Source organism: Petaurus breviceps, unplaced genomic scaffold (assembly GCF_028583685.1).
Source record: "Petaurus breviceps papuanus isolate PSGF00001 unplaced genomic scaffold, PetGlider_PUasm1.0 224, whole genome shotgun sequence".
Lineage (NCBI taxonomy): Eukaryota > Metazoa > Chordata > Mammalia > Diprotodontia > Petauridae > Petaurus > Petaurus breviceps.
The window spans coordinates 10,120,118-10,141,838 of record NW_027185887.1 but is presented as its reverse complement, the minus strand read 5'-3'; the positions used below and the strand labels follow the sequence as shown (position 1 = coordinate 10,141,838).

Genomic DNA, 21,721 nt, shown 5'->3' with positions numbered 1-21,721 from the left:
TGAATGAATGAATAAAAAGTGTTAGTCACTTACTATGTTCCAAGTGCTGGGATACAAATGCAAAAGCTCTCAAGGAACTTAATTTTTTAAGGGGGAAAGTGTAGAGTGGTAGCCAGAGAGGGGCCCTTTTTTCTGGAAAGTTACTGAGATAATGATTTGGGGCACAGGGGAAACCCATCCAAGAACAATGGCAGGATAGATTTGATCTTAGTTCCTAGTTCCAAAACTGGAGGAGGATGAGAGGAAAGGGTAAGCAGATTTTGGCAAAGAAGTTGGCCAGGAAGCTTCTGAGCAGTGGGCCAAAGAGGAGGGAGTGAATTGAAGTGTGGTTGAGGATTTCCTTAAATACAAAGTATTCTCAGAGAGGCTATCACTTGTCAGGAGAACAGGACCCCAAGACAGAAACTCCTCCAGGGAAGAATCTCTGGTATGGGCCACAAGGGGGCTGTGGAGGAAGTGTTCAGTCAAGTCCATATTACCTACTAAAAATATTGAATATTTTTTTAAAAACAGAAAACTAGAAACAGTCTTTAAAATAAGGAATTCATGAAAGTCTTATGCCTGTTGTAAAGTAGTATTTGCCTACAATAAAGGACATATGAAGAGAGATATCCAGAGAAAGAATTGGTGAATAGAAGTAGGTATAGAATAATTTTACATGTATGTATATATGTGTATACACACACACACACACACACACACACACACAGAATGGTTGTTGTCCTTCATTCTCAAAGAGGACCAAAATGACATCACTATGCTAGAGTCAAGTTTCAGTGTTTCCAACTATGGCTAATCAGACCAGTATAAGCTTGGAATGTTCTACCACAAGTCAGGCACAAATTATTCATATGAACACTTGGGGTAGATTCTCTAAATTATACATCCTGCATTTCCTTTGAACTTTTTCAATTCTGCTTTACTCATAGAACACAGCACCTTCCCTGATGCGGGCATGCCATGCTGAGTGGTCCTGTGTCAGTGTTTCCCATGTCACACAATCAATTCCAAAGTTCTTAAGAGAGGGGGAGGCTAGGTGGCGCAGTGAGTAGAACACCTGCCCTGGAGTCAAGAGGACCTGAGTTCAAATCTGGCCTCAGACACTTATCACAAAAACTAGCCATGTGACCTTGGGCAAGTCACTTAACACCAATTGCCTTCCCAAATTAAAAAAAAAAGTAAAGTTCTTAAGAGAGACCTTGAGAGTGTTTTTGTATCACTATACTCACACACACACACACACACACACTTATACATAGACACCTATTTGTGTCTAATGATAGCCATCTCTAGGGTGAGAGGGGGAGGAAAAAAAAGACATTCATGTGATAAATCTATTATTTAAAAGGAATAGCAAGTTGTACATAATAGATTTGTAGTTTCATGTACAATCACCTGTTTTTTATTATACTGTATCATAGAAATGCTTGGGTTTTTTTTTTTTTGCTATTGTTGGGTTTTTGGAGGGGGGAGGGCAGGGCTATTGGGGTTATATGACTTGCCCAAGGTCACATGGCTAGTAAGTGTTAAGTGTCTGAGGTCAGATAGGAACTCAGTTCCTCCTGACTCCAGGGTTGGAGGCTACTATGCTACCTAGCTGCCCTGGAAATGCTTGTTTTATTCCACAAATTAAAAATAAAATAAAAATTTTTTAAAGTAATATTTGCCTCATGTAGTCTTTATGCCCTTTGTAAAGTACTGATTCTTTTCTTGGTACTTACAGAATTTTCTTCGAGATCTCTTCCTACATCACAAAAAACCCATTTCTGAGACCAAACTGGGTGAATATACTGATACCATGGTAAGTAAGCTCTTAGATATGCTTCACAAAAGCAGTAAGAATAACCACTCTTGGCTCCCTTAGATGACCATTCAATTCCTATGTAATTATATGTGAAAGCTGATAACTTTTTGTAGGAAAGCCTGGAAGGCCCTATTCATATTAGGTGAATAATCATAATGTTAACCAAAATCTCTTGTAAGTCTGATTCCTCCTTGATGTTCTCTCTTCCATGTCCATGACACGATAGCACAACAGATCTCCTCCAATCTATCTGATCTTTTCTTTGTCCTTTGCCTTTTTCTTCTTCTTGATACCCAATATAGTTATTCCTCAGAGTTCTGTTCTTAACCTTCTTCTTTTCTCTTTTGAAATTCTCTCACTTAGAAATCTCATCCACTCTTGTGATTTTAACTATCATTCCCATGAAGGTAACTCTGAAATTTCTATCCCCATACCCATCCCCCCCGCCCCCGAGTTCTAGCCTTGCATTTCCAGTTGTCTGTTGGATATCCCCACTGGAGTTTCTGCTAATATCTGAAACTTACTGTGGTGCAGTAGCAAAAATAGAGTTTGGAAACAGATATATATCCAAATCCCAGCTTCGCTCTCTTCTATCTATATGACTTGGGGCAAGTCGTTAAGCCTCCTGGAGCCATACTTTCACCATCTATAAATGCAGGTTTTGGAGTAGATTATCTCTGAGGTCCTTTCCAATATTAAATATGTAATCCAATGTCCAGAACAGAACTAATTTTTCCTCCAAAATCTTCTCTTTTCCCTGACTTTTTTTCTTCCCTTTCTGTGAATGACTTTGCCATCACCTTGGAAACCATAGAGTAATATGGACCTCTCTCTCTTTGTTGACCACCACACCAACCTAGATGCCATATTCTGTCCATTCCAAGCTTTGCAATGTCTCTTGCCACCACTTTAATGCAGATCCCCAGGATCTCTCAGTTGGACTATTATATTGATAACTAGATTGAACACAGGTATTGTGTCAAAACTGGGTCATTGTTTTCAGTCTTTATATCCCCAGCTCCTAAAACAATGATTTGCTCATAGGAGGTACCTAAAAAATTTACTATTTCTTCTTATTGTGTTGTTATTATTATAATGTATTAGTTAAAATTGATTCTGTACATCTATAGACAAAATGGGGTGCTTGTGGTTTTTCAAACATACTCAATGTTTTCCTGATTCCATATGTTTGCTCAAAACTTGGATGCCCTACCCACCATCACTACCCATTCCTTAAGGCCTATCCCAAATGCTAGTTAATCCATGAAATCTTTCCTGATCTTCCCCTTCCTCCCAATCAGCCACAAGTCACTCCTCATAATGTGTTTTTCAACACTCTTAAGTATATTCCACTTTATATTATTATTATCTTTTATTTCCCTTCCTCTCTAGACAATGAGCTGGGGGCGGCTAGGTGACACAGTGAATAGAGCACCGGCCCTGGAGTCAGGAGGACCTGAGTTCAAATCCAACCTCAGACACTTAACACAAAACTAGCCATGTGATCTTGGGCAAGTCACTTAACCCCAATTGCCCTACCTTCCCCTCTCCAAAAAAAAGCAAAAAAAAAATACAATGAGTTGTTGGCTTATTTCTCTCTGAATGAGTAGTGGTTTTGAAGTCAGAGGACTGAGGTTTCCTGAGTGATCTTGGATAAGTCACTTTATCCACCTTAGGCCTCAGTTTCCTCATTTGCAAAATGAGGGGTTGGATTAGATGGCCTCTGAGGACCCTTCCAGCTATGTAGATTCTTCTGATTCTCTCTCAGTGTCTATTGTAGTACCTAGATGAATTTTCATTATGAATTGGTATGTAATTACCTAATTCTAAATGAAGGTTTTTTAATACCTTTCTGGTTGGCGACAATGGTGGTAGTAATAAAAACCGTGATGTAGTTTATGGGCAGTGCTCTGTCCATTCACCTGAAAGTGATTTGGGCACCTTTTAAATCTGGGGGCTTGAGACAAAGCCTTAGTGGCCCCATTCTAGTAATGGCTCTGTATCCCTAGCACCTAGTACAGTTCCATTTTACATATTAGGATCTTCATAAATGTTCATTTAATTTAATTCAATTATATAGAATACCAAATTATCCATCTCATTTTATAGATGATGGTAACTAAGGGACCTAGAGGTTAAGTGGCTTATGGTTGCCTAAAAAGCTGAAGCTGAGATTTCCTGACTCTCATATTTATTTACTATGGCCTTGACAAAGTCACTTTTGGCTTGTGTCTCCAGTTTCTGTATCAATAAAAATGCTGGGATTTTCTCTAGATCACACTAAAGTATATTTCAGCTCTGGAATTCTGATTTCTAGCCTTCCAACCAAGTGTTCTTATACTCTCTTAGCTGAACTCCTAGTCAAAAGGAACATGCATGAGCATGGTAATAATTTGTTAATAGCACAAAGGATAAATCAAATCCTAGGACAGATCTCAATCATGGTTATCATTGCTGTGTTGATCTCTTTTAATTGCTGGTAAAGCAATGATAGAAATCCTGAGCAAATATATATTCAGTAATAAAGAGCAGAATGGGAAATCATCCAGAAGCAGCTTCTTAGCTACAGAGAAATCTCTAGGTACCTTATTGATTCAAGTTTCTCTGGAACCCTTTAATAGAAAAATAATTTGAAAATGAATTAAAATTGAAACTGAGGAGCATCACCTAATATTCTAGGAAATTGTTTAATTGAATAATTGTTGACATTGCTTTATGGTGACATCAGCACTGAATGGTATGATCTCAGTTTCATTAATTGATTAAATAGGCTGAGTCAAATGAAATATTGGTTTTCAGAAACAGTTGACTCTAAGGTTTTTATTCATGTCAATGTCGACCCTCTTTGAAAAATAATTCAGAATCTTTCACAAGATGATCAATCATGGTTGGCTCTAGGCCAAATTAAGACAGACATCAAACTTATCTCTTTCACATTCTTACCTCCTACTGTGTGCCAGAGGACCTCATACCTGTCTCTTTTGCCATTCCCCATCCCTGCCCTGCCTAAAGACATCTGGTGCATTCCCATTGCCTACCAAGGTATTTCACATAGATCTAACCTCTCCAGAGTTGTGTTTTATGAACAAACATTTTCCTGCCTTCATTCTAGCATCAAAGCATTTATTCCCTCAGTACCCTGAGGTTTGCTAGCTCCAAAATGAGGGAAATAATCAGGTTTTTAAAAACTCATACAAAGTATTAACGATGTAATTTGTCATGCATACCTCCTATGCAAGAACATTTTAGAAGAGGATAAAATGAGCAAAGCTCTAACAGGTGAACTTGAACATTATGTTAAGCAGGTGGAGGACATGTATAATATGTTATGTGATATATAACATATATAATATACACATCTGTGTATATATATTTATATGCATGCATTGGGTGGTGGAAGGCTTCTCAGGGATCCTTGAATCATGTTATGTATATTGATTTTTATTTTGTTTATACCTAAAGCCAGTGGCAGAAATAGGGACAGAAGGAAGGAGTTAAAATACAACCCTAGTAACTCGTGGGTCTACCAATATGGAGATAATTTCTATAGTAAATAACCTGGGATGGCAGCATTTTGATTTTCCAGAATAGTTTTCCCTTCCCTGCATATAGTGATCAGTTATTGGTACTAAATTCTTTGAAATGATCCTCAGGCAAAGGTTTTCCCTTGGGAGTTAGTGACCAAAAAAAATCTTATGTCAGTTTATTCTATATACGAATAACAAAGATTACTGAGGATTATCCCATTTCTGGCAAGTACAGAGAGCAGGAAGAGATTGCTTGGACTTGTATGGAGTGTTTAATGTCTGTTTTTCTACTACAGCCAAGTGACTTTCTAAGCTTGGTCCAGAATAGTCTCTTTCCTATAAGAAAAGGTAGATTAAGTCAAGAAATACATCTACTCTCCTAGTTACTGGGAAGAATATCTTTTTTTTCTGGGGGAGAGGGGAAGAGGCTTGAATGGGTCAAAAAAGGGGAAAAAAGGACCTAAAAAGGAAGGAGAAACTCTTGATCTCAGGAGATCAAGATAGATCTCAGGAATTTGGAAGATGTAACACCCAGGAGAAGAGGAAATAGGGCCACTGAACACTTGGGAATAAGTAAGAGTTTTGAAGTTCTTCTTACAGCAAAAGGAACCATTTGTGCCCTCTGTGGGAGGGGCAGCTGCTTGAAATGCAATAATTGCCAAGAGGAGTGACATGCATCTAGGGATCCTCTCAAGTGATCACACCATATATCTCCTGTTTCTCACATACAACTCTTATAAAAAGCCATCTAAACTTGTTGCTTCCTCTTCCTCAAATCTTACACATTTCAACCTCCTGAAATATGGCTTATGACCCCTTGAATGAACTTTTCTCCAAGGTCCCTAATCAGCTCTTAATTGCTGAATCCCATGGCATTTTCTCAGTCCTCATTCATCTTGAAATTTGTGCAGCATTTGCCACTGTGGACCCTACTCTCCTTTTGTATAATCTCTCTTCCCAACTTTTCCAGGCTGATTTTACACTACTCCTTATCATGCACTGAAGGATCCATTCCAATTGGTCTACTTACTCTGCCCTGTGCATGGCATCCTATGTCCCATCTCTGTCCTCTGCACAGTCTGGCTCTTATGCCTAGAAAGTTTATCCTCATCTTTGTTTCTCATATTCACTAACATGCTTCAAGACCACCTCCTATAGAAGAACCTTCTGAATTCATCCCATTTATTAGTATCCTTCCCCATATATTTAACAACATTCATCCCACAGATTTTGTTAACTATCTACTGCATGCAGAACATTATGTCAAGGGTTTAAGGGAAACCAACATTTAGATAAGATACAGTCCTTGCCTCAGAAAGTTTACAGTTTAGAAGGGAGATTAGATACATACTATAATACACAGTGTTACAGTAATAAGTGAGTTAGAGATCTAGAAACAAGTGCTACCAGGAGACAAAGGTATGCATGTAGGTGGGGGGAAGAGTGAAGAATCCTGGTGGATCTCTTTCCCTTCACCTTCTTGGAAGTTGTCACATTTAAATTGGTCTTTAAGGAATGAATGAAGGGAGGTGAGGAAACAGCATAAACTATTGTGGAGGGAATATTCAAGACATAATAGTAGCAGATATTATAGCAATCCACAAACTAAACTAGAATGCCTAATATTCTACAATTTTAAACTCCTTTGTAAAGGAAGAATAGCAAAACAACCAAGAACACCATCTACCTGGTTCTCTAATGCTCTATCTGAAGACTGACCCAAAAATCCTTTAGAGAGTGAAACACACCAGTTGAGGGAAAGGCCACAAGAAGAATGTCTGGCTTCATTCAGGTTTTTATTTATTTTTATTTTTTTAAAGCAATTGGGGTTAAGTAACTTGATCAAGGTTACACAGCCAGTTTTTTCGTGTGGGTGTTAAGTATCTGAGCCCAGAACTGATCCTGAGTCCTCCCGACTCGGGGGCCAGTGCTCTTACTCACTGCACCATTCAGGTTTTTAAAAGAAAATAGCACAGCAGCACCTTGATTATCAGGCTTGTCCTCCAACCCCCAACAACCAGACTGATTAGCCAGAAAAATTGATTTTCCACCTCATTAAGTCCACAAATAGTCCCAATAATTGACATTCTATTATATACCCAATAGGAGCTGTGGCAAAGAAAGTCATTGGGAAAGCAAAAGGATCAGAAAAGCACTGCTGTGGGGAGAGGGAAGTGTTCTCACGAATACAGAGAGAACCAGGAGTTGAGGCAAGGCTTTACAATGGATGGACTAATACGGCTAGTAACTAACACAGAAGTTAGGTGGCCCAGTGAACAGAGTGCTGGGCCTGAAGTAAGGAAGTCTCATCTTCCTGAGTTCAAATCCAGCCTCAAATACTTACTAGCTGTGGGACACTGGGCAAGGCATTTCACCCTGTTTGCCTCAATTTCTTCATTTGTAAAATGAGCTGGAGAAGTAAATAGCAAACCACCCTCTGTAAAATGAACTGGAGGAGAAAAAACAAACCACTCCAGGATCTTTGCCAAGAAAACCTCAAATGAGGTCACAAGGAGTTGGACATGACTGAAATGACTATACAACAAAATTAACACTAACAAATGCTGCTAAACCCACCCTGATCGGACAGAGATTTTTTTCCTTAATAGTATCTACATTTGAATTGGGAGGAATTCAAAGCAGGAGAAGTATGGTGTCTTGAAAAGCACACTGGACTTGATCAGAAGATTTGAATTTAAATCCTGACTGCTGCTTACTGGCATCATCTTCTCAAGCCACTGTGTCTGTTTCCTCATCTGTAAACTGGACATAAGAATATTTGCTTTATGCAAGTATTCTTCTTCACAGGGTTGTTGTGAAGATCAACTAAATCTTATCTCATAAATGAAGGCTGTTTTTTCATAGCAAAGATCTATATCATTCCACTGATTAAGCAGAAACAGCTAATAGGGGCCAGAGGTGAGATTTGAACTCAGATTTTTCTCACTCAAAACCCTGCACTATGTAATGCCACTTTGTTCTAGTATATTCATTTTCTACCTGCTCCTCTATCTCCCCATCCCCACTCTCTCTTCTTCTCTCTTATCTTGTTCCTTTTTTCCTTTTTCTCCCCCCCTCTACTCCTGCCTTCCTTCCCCCTTCCCCCTTCTTTAATCTCTTTCTATCTCCCTCCCCTTCTCCACATTTCTATCTCTCTACTCATTAATCTCTCTCCCTTCACCTCTTTTCTCCTCTTTCTCCCTCCTCTCCATTTTTCTCTCCCTTTACCTATTAATCTCTTTCTTATTCCTCCTCCCTCTCTCATCTATTTCCTGATCCATCTATCCCCTCTTCCTCCCTTTCTCTCTCTCTCCCTCTCTCTTCTCTCTCTTTCCCCCTCCTTTCCCCCCTCCCCCCTTCTCCTCGCTCTCTTTTTCTCTCTCTCTTCCCCTCTCTCCCCTTTTTCCCCTCTCTCCCCTCTCTCTCTCTCCTCTCCCTCTCTCTTTCTGTCTCTATCTTTCTCTGATTCTCCCTCTCTCCCTCTCCCTCTCTCTCCATTAATCCCTCTCCTTCATCTCCTTCTCTCTGTACATCTCCCTCTCTTCTTCCTTTCTATCATATAAAGTCCATGAAGACTGAAGCTTGCTCAAACACCAAGTGGGCATTTAATTAATATATGTTGAAAAGAATACATGGTCAATTAAAATGTTTCCATCTGGAGACTTTTGGAACCTATCTATAAGATTGGATGTATTAGAGGAGTATCTTAAACGTTTTCCATTTTTCTGACATGAATGAATAGCAGTAACTGACCTTGTCCGGTGAGCTTATTTTGGGAACTGTGCATGTCCTAAGGGACCCACTAGGCCTGCTGCTGTTCAGCACTGTCATGCAAGAATCCTGCAAGGGGAACAGCAGCAGGGTACCACAAGATGTGGGCCCTACCTCACCCTGCTACTGCCCAGGCCACTTTTTCTTTATTTCTTTTTTTTAGAATCAAATGCTTTACTTAAGAGGTTTTTACTTAACAAATGACTTCAAGATGCCTTGGATGAATGTGGTAACATTTAAAAATTGATAAAAATGCTAGATGATCCTTGGTAATGTATTCTATGAGCAGTGGAAAGGAAGATTCTGTTGATCTGGTCTTATTTAGCTTCCTAATTAGTGGTCTGGGCAAGGAAGGAAACAGCATGTTAATGAAATCCATATATGACATGTAATTGGGGAGAAAAAGAAAAATTAGTGATATGGATAAAGAAATTGTTTTAATTTTATTTTTGAAAAGCAAGCTATATAGTAATAACCCTTAGAGAAATTAAGATCATATAACTAGTTAGTAAGTGAAACCCAAATTATTATTTTTAAAAAAAAAATGGAAGTTGAGGCTGACCTAGACCTCTAAAGGAGCTGGGTTCAGTTCCAGTCTCTGACATATTCTGGCTATGTCACCTTTCAGAGCTATAAGCAACTCTCTAATATCTAAAAGTTGGGGAGAAGGTGCCAATCTTTATTGTCAGAATTAGTTTCCTCATCTGGGAATTCCTTATACCAATGAGATCACAGGTCTAGTCCCTATACCCATGATATCCCCATTAGCAATAATTTCTGGTTTAGTCCCTCAAAATCTTTTATTCAGACCACTGCAAAGACCTCCCAAATATTATTTCTACCTCTAAAAGTTCTCCTTCCAATATCTTTTCCATATGGATATCAGATTGTCATTAAAACCACTTTAAACATACTAACATAATAATATAATAAAAACATAAATCTTCATTGTTTTAAATGAATTGCTTAGTCTGTCTCTAATTTAACTTTCCAGATTTATCTCACATGGCTCCCCTTCAGAGAGCATATGACCTAATCAAACTGAACCAATGTCTACCTCCCATTCTCTCTTTTTTTCCCCTCTCTTCTCTCTCTGCCTTTGTTCTTGTCATCTCCCATGCCTACAATGAATATCATACTCTATGATCTACCTCTAATCTCTGTTTATTGAAGTTGCTGCTTTCTTTCAAGACTCAACTCAAATGCCATCTCCTTTATGAAGCTACCTATAATCCTATCCTCTGCTTACTCCCCAACACATCCTCATTACCATTCTAATGCCATCTAGATGTTGTTTTCTACTTCCTTCTACAATCCCTTCCTGTCTTCAGGTAGACTGAGCATTAGACTTACAGTCAGAATGATCTGGGTTTGAATTTGGCCTTAGACATTTCATTTAACCTTCCTGGTCCTCAGTTCCCCTGTCTGTAAAAACGAAGAGGATCAATGTAATGGTCTCAAAGATCCCTTTCAGCTCCAAAGCCATGATCAGATGATTCTATGATCCTTGGTCATCTCTCTATAGCACCTTGCCTGGATCTCTCCATTGTACTTATCTCATTCTCCCTTTTGTCACTTTTGTTATTTGTATACATGGCTTCTTCCCCAATCATTAGATTATAAGTTTCTTAAGAGGAGTGTTTACATCATATTTCAATACTTAAGTAGCAGACACAAAAAAAATTGTAGAACTGGCCATGGAAACCCATGAAACAATCATAAAATGGTCCCTAGTCCTGTGTAGTCTCCTTCAATTTCTGCCAAGTTGGTGACAGAGTAGTAGAAAAGGGGGCAAAAGATGATAAGAAATGTGTAGGTTTTTAGGCTATCCATAAACACAAACCATTCTATTGATACTCTAAATATGAAATCTTTGTCCAGTAACTAATGACTAGATATATTACTAGAAGAATGGAAACAGTAGTCTTAACATTCTTTCTAGAAACAAAACCAAAAGAATTGAATTAAATGTCTTTTCCCTTTTCAATGGGCCCCAGAAATTCCCTATTTCCAAATTCTCTTCCTCATTTATAAGGCCCAAAGACAACAATATAGGACTATGAAGCTTTATGGTGAAGTTAAAAGACTGTATTGAAAAATATAGTCAGTAAGCATGAACTATTCACCTGAGTCTCTTCCAAAGACACATTTATAGACTCTTCCTGGGCACTCAAATCCTCAACCATGGCATTAAGAATAGTTATCAGGGTTCCTTAAACTACATTTTAATGTAACTGGCTTCCTTTGAAATCCTGTGTATTATATTTTATGTATTTAAAAACATAATGCTAAGAAGAGATAGGTGGATTTCACTAGATTGATAAAAAGAAGTCTCACAAAAAAAAAAGAAGTCTCACACACACACACACAACCCCTGGGTTAGACTCTAATCTTCTTTCTGTCTTAAGTATGGGCAGTTTTGTTTAGAAGGGGGGAAAATCACCTTAAGTTCAGTTAAGCAACTACCTAATAGTTATTTGGGGGAGGAGGGGAGAGGAAGAGTCTGAGTGTTCTAGTTTTTTTGCTAGTATTTTTGCAGTGATGAACTGAACATTTTGAGGTGAAGAGGAACAGATAACACAGCAAATGAAAGAATAGAACATCAGGCAAAATAGAGTAGAACAAGATTGAATAGGAATATATAGGAACTCTTACCTCTGAATTTAAAAAATCAACTTGTGGAATATAAGGTGGGCTACAGATAGCAAGCCAGAGAATATTCAGAGAAAGATAACTAGGATGATAAAGGGTCTCGAATTCATGGGTAAAATAGTCTGTTAAAAAAAATTGCAGACATGAGGACTGGAGAAGAGAATGCTATCTTAAAGTATTTCAAGAGCTATCAAATGGACAGGAGTTGGGATTGATCTGCTTGGTCCCAGAGGGAAAAATGAGGTACAATGTGTAGAAAATGAAAAGAAACAAATTTTGACTTGAGGTAAGGAAACTCCCTAACAATTGGCTGTGAATGTGTGAGTAGCTTCTCTTGAGAGGGCAGGTAGTCCTTCTGTCATTGGAGGTCTTCAAGCAAAGGCTAGATAACTACCCTTTACATTTGTTTTCAGGCATGGGTTGGACTAAGATGGATGCTAAAGTCTCTTCTAATTTTGAAATTCTATTATTCTATTTCTGCAACTTACCTAGCCAAATCTGGAGAAGTTCATCACTAGAGGACTAGCACGTAGATGATGACTTTTTCTGGCCACAACTCATGAAACCATCTATCATGATACAGAGAACGGCTATATAAATAAAACTATGCTGACTCAGGTTTTCTCTCATACCCAGAAGACTGGTAAAGATGACAAAAGACAGAAGTAGTCTTGAATTCAGGGGTGGGAAGGCCTTCGAGAAGACAGGCCATATATACTAGGATACTCTTGGTGTAGCTGTGAACCATTCTGGAAAAAAACCTTTTTTCAATATAGAGAAAAATCATAGAATTGATTATCAGGTCGATTATCAGGAATCTAATAGATATCTCTTTTAACCTGAGGTTCTGTTACTGGGTAGAAACCTGAAAAATGTCAAAGACAGAGAGAAAGGCCCCATATGTACCCAAATATCCATAGCTATAATTTTTATAATTTCCGACTATGGGAAAAAAAATGGTTGCCCATCTATTTGGAGATCTTTGAATAAGTTGTGGTATATAAAGGTCATGGAATTTTATTGTGCCTTAAGAAATAGGGAATAACTTTGGCCCATTCACTACCAGAATGAAGACCATTCTAAGCAACCAGACCGTCGACATCCCAGAAAATGTTGACATCTCTCTTAAGGGTCGGACAGTTATTGTGAAAGGGCCCAGAGGAATCCTCTGAAGGGATTTCAACCATATCAATGTTGAGCTCAGTCTCCTTGGAAAGAAGAAAAAAAGGCTTCGGGAAGACAAGTGGTGGGGAAATCGAAAAGAACTTGCAACTGTGAGCACAATCTGTAGTCATGTACAAAACATGATCAAAGGCGTTACCCTGGGTTTTCGTTACAAGATGAGGTCTGTGTATGCTCACTTCCCCATCAATGTTGTTATTCAAGAGAATGGCTCACTTATTGAAATCAGAAATTTCTTGGGTGAAAAATATATCCGAAGAGTGCGCATGAGACCAGGTGTTGCTTGTGCTGTTTCTCAAGCCCAAAAAGATGAGTTAATTCTTGAAGGAAATGATATTGAACTTGTTTCAAACTCAGCTGCCCTGATCCAACAGGCCACCACAGTCAAAAACAAGGATATCAGAAAATTTTTGGATGGCATCTATGTTTCTGAGAAAGGCACAGTGCATCAAGCTGATGAATAAGTTGGAAAAGATGCCAAAGGCTGTGTCCTGAGGAGTCAACGCTTATTCAGATGTCAAATAATTCAGAGATGAAATAAAAATACTTTTTGTCAAAAAAAAAATAGGGAATAAGAAAAATTCCAAGAAACAAGTTAAGATTTATAAGAACTGATGCTGAGTAAATCAATTAACAAGTATTTATTAAACACCCAAGAAAATTATACAATAACAAAAATATTTACAACAATGAATATTATTATATGAAAGAATATTTTACAGTAATGAAAAAAGGGGACACAAACAGTCGATTCATTGCATTGACCAGTCTTAGTCCTGGAGAATAGATAATAAAATATACCTCCCTTTTTGCAGTATAGAGGTAAAGGACCGCATGTGTGGAATGTTACATATACTATCAGTCATGGTTGCTGTGAATGAAGGGTGCTCATTGGATATCACATCTGTGATATCAAAACATAATGCATTAATAAAATTTTAAAAGAAGCTAAGGGAGCTGTGCTGGGACAAAACCCAGAGAATATAATTCATTAAGCTATTTAGCAGTAATGAAGTAGGATCTGGTTCAGAAATCTATGAACAGTGGCAGCTCATGACGGAATCAGGTTCTGAGTCCATAATACTTCTATGTATACAGTTTAAGCCTCCTGTAGATTTGGTCCATGAAATCTCAGGAGAAATGTCTTGTCTCTATGAATCTGTGGGACAGAGTGAGGCTCATGAAGTCCCATGACTCTTCTGTACATACGTTCTGAAACTAGACTGATGAAGAAATGAACATCAATTACCATTGCTTGAGAACCACTAGGCTAGAGCTACAGAATATATAGCTAACTCATTTTAGCTTAGGTGTTTTCCTTTCCAATTGCAATATGAACTTGATAGTAATAAAATGATGTATGCAAGTAGTCAACTCCTTAACCTGGAAATCAGAGTCCTCTGAAATACACCCTTGCCTCATCCTTCCTGGCTGTCCTTATTTCTTACTACTCTCCTCTACACTCCCTACTGCAGCCAAACTGGACTGTTTCTCATCTTCTCCACCTGTCCTATGCTTTCCTTCTTTCTCATTTTTGCTTCACTTAGAACCCTCGCCTTCTATTCCCCTTATCTGGTGAATTCCTACCTATCTAGAAATGTTCAACTTACGCACCAAATACTCCATGAAACCTCCCCTAATCAATCCCAATCTTGGAGGGACTTTTCTCCCCTCAGACCTCCCCTGGCCCTTTGATTGTACCAATCTAATGTATTTAGCATGTATGATTTTAAAAATAATAGTTACTTGGGTATGTGACATATTCCCTTATTTATTTGAATTCAACAGATATTTACAGGGTACCTACCAGGCTCATGGCCCTAGGTGCAAGGGATGCTCAAATACAGTAATGGGTTTGTGAACTCATCCTTGTTGGTATTCTGTGCAATTATGCAGACAGTGACCTATCTATCGGGTCTGCACCTGTTCATCCATAGCCTATGAGTTTAGCACAGGGGCTGCATGCAACATGCTGGGAGTCTCCCTCTCTTTCTCAGTGCTACAAGGATACCAAGGGAGCTCACAAGCTGCCTATCAGTTATCTCTCCTTCTTACCATGGGACAATCTCATCTTCTTTTAGGCTCTTACATTTCCTAGACGACGTCCTCTACTCCACTTCCCCCTCTCAACTAATGGCATGTGATATGTGGCAGCTGACCCATACCCAACACCCGCTTTTCAATTGTGCTTTACATGATACTCATTTTCTTCTCTTCACACACTGGAATGCTCCCTTTCCTGTACCCATGAACCACCTGAATACTATTATTCCAGAGAAGAGCCTTTGTTTCAGAGAGAAGCTTGGGGTTATTAAGAATACTTTGCAATTTTCTAAAGTTAATGCACCTCCCCCTTCATGTCCTCCTATTCATTTATGGACTCAACTAATCACTCATCTGCATTATTAAGCAAAGACACATATATGAATAAACAAATCCTATAGGGTGTCCATCTAATTGCATGTTGCTGTTGTTCATATTTCAGTCATGCTCAATTCTCCCTGAACCCATTTGGGATTTTCTTGGCAGAGATACTGAAGTGGTTTGCAATTTCCTACTCCAACTCATTTTACAGTTGAGGAAACTGAGGCAAACAGGGTGAAGGAGTTTGCCTAAGGTCTCACAGCTAGTAGTGTCTAAGGTTAGATTTGAATTCAGGAAGATGAGTTTTCTTGACTTCAGGCCCATTATTCCAATCGCTGTGCCACCTAACTGCATATTACAATTCAGATAATAGGCTTTAGGGATATAAGAACAAAAAGGTGGTAGGTAAGTGGCACATTAGATAGAGCACTAGACCTGGAGTCAGGAAGACCTGAGCTCTAATATAGCCTGAAGCACTTACTAGCTCTGTGCCCCTGGGCAAGCTACTTTTCTTTTCCTTTCCATAAAGGGTGAACATTCCTTTAATTTCCAGGTTTTAAAAAATCATGACAAAGAGAGCTCCCATAAATGTTTCTGTACATATAGATTCTTTTTTGTATTTCTTTTATCTCTTCTCATTGTAGGGTTAGCTGTGACCCAGGCATAGCTGGGTCAAAAGGTAACTTTCTGTGTATAATTGCAAATTGCTTTCTTTTGGGCAAGCTACTTAACATCTCTTTGCCTCAGTTTCTTCATCTGTAAAATGGAGATACTAATATCAGGGTTGTTGTGAGGATGAAAGGAGATGATATTTGTAGAGTGCTTTGTAACACCTTAAAATGCTATATAAATGCTAACTACTATTAGCTAAAAGTGAGAGAGTCTTTGCCCTCAGGAGGCATGCATTCTATGGGGGAAGGAGTTGGTGAGGAGTATGTACACAGACACTTAAATACAAAGTACTTGGATGAGAGAGAGAATGCTAGGGCATCAGGAAAAGTTTCATGAAGAAGGTGATACTTGAGCTGAGCCTTGAAGGAAATAAAACTTCTGAGAGGCTGAGCTGAGGAGGCCCTGAATTCCAGGCATGGGGAGTTGGAAGTGTGGCTTGTACACCAAGGTGGACAATGGAGGTACTGGATTGTAAACTCCATGAACTCTAGTAGCTAGCCTAACCTGAAATTAGCCTCTCTTTGGTGGCCTTGTACAGTGCTCTGGAGGAGGTGGCCATTTAATAAATGTTTGCTGAATGGAAAGAGCAGATTCATATACTCTAACTAACAGCTGCTTGGGGAGTTTTTGATTGGTTGATTGATGGAGCTTCCACCACTGTCTGGGTTTGAGCTGAGAGTAGAATAAGAGGAAAAGTCACTAAACCAAGCTTTTGAGAGCCTAAATATATCCCACCAATGTTTCACAGCCCAACAACTGCCTGTTATGGGGCTTTTATCATCATTGAAACAGTTAGCCCCTTGACAAGCCTGGTGCAGTGGTGGGAGCCCTAGAATTCTTGACTTGTTCAGTCAGCAGAACTTTTCTGGAGGATCACACTTGCTGCCAGGGAAAGGGGGTTTGCTTAAGTAGTATTTCTCCTTCAGCAAGTCTTCAAGTTATCATGGAAACTTGGATCTGGAAAGGACTGGCAGACCTCAGCTAGCTTTATGGAATATTTGAGCTCACAGGACCTTACAATCCCCTAAGGTTGGGCAGAGAAGCAGATTTAACCCATACCACACAGCCACTTAATGCTAGAGTCCAAGCTAGAAATCTTGTCTCCCAATTCCTGGTCTAAAGGCCTTTCCCAGCACACTTGTGTTTCAAGTTAAACTGCAGACAGTAAAACTATCTGCAGTTAAAGAGACAATTGCTTCACTGCATAATTCTACACAGAAGCATGCATGCACAAATATCCCACTCTTCCCATCCTGTCTATAGTTATCTCTTGACTTGGTCAGATATTTCTCCCAACTTTCTCCATGATTTCAGTACCTGACTAACAGTCTTTCTTTTTGCTCCATCCCCCAAAATCATCCTTCAGGACTTCAATATTTGTGTTGGCAACTACTCTAGCAAAATGCCCATCTCAATTCTTCAAACTCTTCGATTTTCTTCAATTCTTCAAATTCCTCAGTTGCCTTTACCTCTCTTACCACACTTAGACTTTACCACTATGGAAAATTTCACCATCTCTAAGACTTCAAAATTCTCCTTTGGACCAAAACTTCCTGCCTGCCCTTACATTCTCATCACAACTCTATTGCCTCAACACTCACTATTCCCCCAGTCTACCACCTCAACTGTGTCGTCACCGTTGTTAGGAAAGAATATTCTCTTTCATGTGGTTGAAATAGTATATATTTGATGAGGAGGTGGGCAGAGGGCAAGGAATGGGAAGGACAACAATGTTAGTAACTTCTTTGACATGAAACTTCTTGAGATTATTTTGGAATTCCTTTCCTATTCTTTCTTTATTTTTTGGAGGGCAATTGGGGTTAAGTAACTTGCCCAAGGTTACACGGCTAGTTTTTTATGTGGGTCTTAAGTGTCTGAGGCCAGAACTGACCTCAGGTCCTCCTGACTCCGGGGCTGGTGCTTTACTCACTGCACCACCTAGCCGCCCCCTATTCTTTCTATATGGTCCATATCCATAGACTTACTTAGCCAGGCTTATTAATTTCAACCTTTTCACAGTTCTTTTCCCTTCTTTCCAGATGAAGATCTTTGACAAAAACAAAGATGGCCGGTTGGATCTGAATGACTTGGCAAGGTCAGCAACATTAAGACAATCCAGTGCGTTCAGAAGCAAACTCCATAAGGTTGTGATGATACATTAAATTCCTCTTATCTGGAGAACAGAGATTGAGTTTGGGTACCAAAGAAACATAAGCATTTTTTCCTCTAAAGCAAAGTTTGCACAGCTAGTGTCAAAGCATAAATTCAAATTCTGATCTCGTGTCTCCAACCTCAATATTTAGGACCCTTATTTGTGTAATGATAGAGTATATAAGGCATAAAACAGGACAAAATGGCATCAGACACAGGAAAGTGTGTTTTTCTTGTCTGCTACTACAATATTATTCTTTAGATAAATTTAGACCCCATTCTGAGATAATTCCTAATAGATAAAATTTAATTAAACTCTTATTATGTCTTAATCACATAATAAGGTGCCTGACCTCAAAAAATTTTATTTTAATAGAGGAAGACAACACATAAAGAACAACTGGAAAGGCGAAAGTAGAGAGGGCAGACTATCTTGGAGCTGGTGACCAGCTTGTTCCAAATCTAGCATTTTCAGTGAGATAGCAGGTTGTTTCACACAGAGCCCCAGATTTCAGTATTTTTTAAAGGACCACACTTTAGAACAAGTACCCAATGGACCTTGAGTAACAGGTCTTGGTTTTAAATCAGTCTGCCATTTACTGTTTGACCTTGGTCAAGTTCCTCTTGAGGCTTTGATTACCTAATCTGTAAAACCAGAGAGTTGGACTAAGTGACCCCTAAGGTCCCTTCCAACTCTCCATCTAGGAACTTGTAATTCATGGAAATACATTGAACAGATTATTTTACAGGAATGGCCATTGTACACAGGTGTCACTAGGTGAAGCAAGAGAGATTTCTCAGATTGGACAGCTATCATGGATAGGGAGGCAAGTATAATCTGAAAGGGGAGCATAAGAAATAAGTGGAGGAAAGGGAATTTCAAGGCAGAAATTTTTGTATACAGAAAAACAACCTTAATCATGAAAATGCAAAACACATTTTGATCTTTTGAAACTAACTTGTTCTCATATATATATGTGTGTATATATACATATACATATGTACACAAACACATATACACATATATACATGTATACACACATACATAGTCATTTTATAAAGACCATTTGCTATTCTTGGGCATCATAACTTTAGGTTGTATTCCTTACCCACTGTGGCTTAAGCAAATCCCTTTACCTCTTTGAAACTCAGTTTCTTCCTCTGGAAAATAGGTGTAATAGTACCTACCTGGGAGACTTCTTGTGATAATCACATTAGATAATGAAAACACTTTATAACCTATGACTTGTTATAGAAATGTAAATTATTCCTATTATAGAACTTCAGAGGTTCATGATCTCACCTGTAGGCACTCCAGTTGCCAAGACAGATAGCCACACAGCAGTAATTCAGCAGCCAGTTTCATGAATTGTGATAGCCAGGAAAATTCCTTACCTGGGATAAGAATCTCTGAACTCAGAGGTCCTCAGCCTGGAATCAAAGTTAGAGCTAAGTGGAACTAGTCAGTGCCTGTACTTTGTATACATAACCAGCAAGAAGCCAAAATCACCTCCCTTCCAACATAAGGCAACCGTTGCTTAATTATTATAATCACCCTGAACAGTAGGGAATTCAGCAATTCATTTAAGTGCTAGAGTAATAATAATAATAATAATAATTGGTACTAGTAATGATAATAGCTTACATTTATATGGTGATTTAAGGTTTGCAGAACACTTTACAAATATTATCTCCAACAACCCTAGGAAATAGGTGCTATTATTATCTCCATTTTACAGATAAGTAAACTAAGGTAAGTGACTGGGTTAAATAACTTGCCCAGGGTAACACAGCCATTAAGTGTCTGAGGCAATACAGTTATCCCTTCCACATCGTGACTTTCCCCATCATGGTTTCAAAGTATCTCCAGTTGGCATAAGAAATTATATGGGAATTTGGGGGGAGTTTTGTGAAAGTGACAAATGATACATGAAGGCCAACACAGAGCCTATGACCAAACTCTTTTTTTTTTCTTTTTGGTCTTTTTGGAGGAGGAAGGCAGGGCAATTGGGGTTGAATGACTTGCCCAAGGTCACACAGCAACTAAATGGATCAAGGAGGGGAGGCTAGGTGGCACAGTGACTAGAGCACTGGCCCTGGAGTCAGGAGGACCTGAGTCCAAATCCGGCCTCAGACACTTAATCTTTACTAGCTGTGTGACCTTGGGTAAGTCACTTAATCCCAATTGCCCCTCCAAAAAGCAAAAAACAAAACAAAAAAAGTGAGGGGCTAGGTGACACAGTGAATTGGAGCACTGGCCCTAGAACTTAACACTTACTAGCTGTGTGACTTTGGGCAAGTCACTTAACCCCAATTGCCCTGCCCTCCCCCCTCCAAAAAGCAAAAAAAAAAAATGTACCAAGTGTCTGAGGTCACATTTGAACTCAGGTCCTCCTGACTCCAGGGCCAGTTCTTTATTCATTGTGCCACCTAGCTGCCCCTGTGACCAAATTCAACCCAAATTTTACAATAAGGTGTTGTAAACACCCCATAAAAGAAAAAGAAAAAATTCATACTTCTCTGGTACCAAGGGAAGGTCAAAAAATTTTACACAGATTTTCCAGATCAAGGGGGCACTGTGTCCCTCACTCCCCCTGCTATGTGGAAGAGAAAACCATATTTCAACTCAGTTCTTCCTGACTCCAGGCAGAGTGATCTATCCCCTGTACCACTAGCTCTCCTCGCTCACGTTCTGCCACTGACACATGTTGGCTGTGTGACTAAGCTAATTCTCTACAAATATCCATCCTGTTCTGAGAAAACTGAATCTGTCATGTAACCTGAAGCTCGGGCAATAGTAATTCAGAGGTGACTGTGAATTTTTTTCTCCATATAGGATTCTGGCTCTCCAGGAAAACTTCCTGCTTCAATTTAAAATGGATGTAAGTAGCAGTATTTCTCTAGAGTAAATTATGCCATTGTCAATAGATTTAAAGAGAAGACTGAAGGAGGGGGAAAGATCATTGGATATCTGGGTTTTCACTTCTTGGTTGCTGAAGTGATTCAGAGAGGATTCACTGGGATCACAGACTAAAGTATACAAAGGGGGCCCTAGCCCTTAATGGCCTTGTGTGGAAGTCACTCAAAAAGCATTTATTAAATGTTTACTATGTGCCAGGTACTTAATAAAGGAAAAAATAAAAAAAAAAACAAAAACTAACTGTAGTCTGTGCTCTCAAGGAAGGCAGAGTCTGATGAAAGAAACAAGTACATATCAAGTTGTATATGAGATACACAACTATATAAATGTAGCCCTCTCCCTGCCTTCCAATTAGGAGCTAAGCGGCCAATACAAGGGGTGGGATTTGAGCTGAGTATTTAAAGAAGTCAGAACTCAGGAAATTGAGACTACTTTTTTTTCTTAGTCGTGGCCAATCTGGGGATTTATTTGGCTTGACTATACATGGTTGTAACAGGGTATTTTGTTTTTCTTGATTTCTCAATGAGAGGTATATGGGGAGGTGAGAGGGAGAGAAGGTGGATCTTTATTTGAGAAAATAATTAAATGCGAAATAGAAGGAAAGAGTAAGAGAAAGAAAGAAAGAGTGAGGAAGAAAGAAAGAAAGAAAGAAAGAAAGAAAGAAAGAAAGAAAGAAAG

The 21,721-nt window shown here is 39.0% G+C and overlaps 1 protein-coding gene and 1 pseudogene across 1 annotated transcript in view; both read left to right on the top strand.

The window, feature by feature from the left end:
• Positions 1-21,721, top strand: part of SCGN (secretagogin, EF-hand calcium binding protein) — a 73,620-nt gene that overhangs the window by 41,139 nt on the left and 10,760 nt on the right. The window contains exons 6-8 of the mRNA XM_069094939.1: positions 1,724-1,801; positions 18,012-18,067; positions 20,960-21,005. Coding sequence (XP_068951040.1) covers positions 1,724-1,801; positions 18,012-18,067; positions 20,960-21,005 — 180 coding nt within the window. The remainder of the gene's footprint in view (positions 1-1,723; positions 1,802-18,011; positions 18,068-20,959; positions 21,006-21,721) is intronic.
• Positions 12,793-13,501, top strand: LOC138166470 (large ribosomal subunit protein uL6-like; annotated as a pseudogene).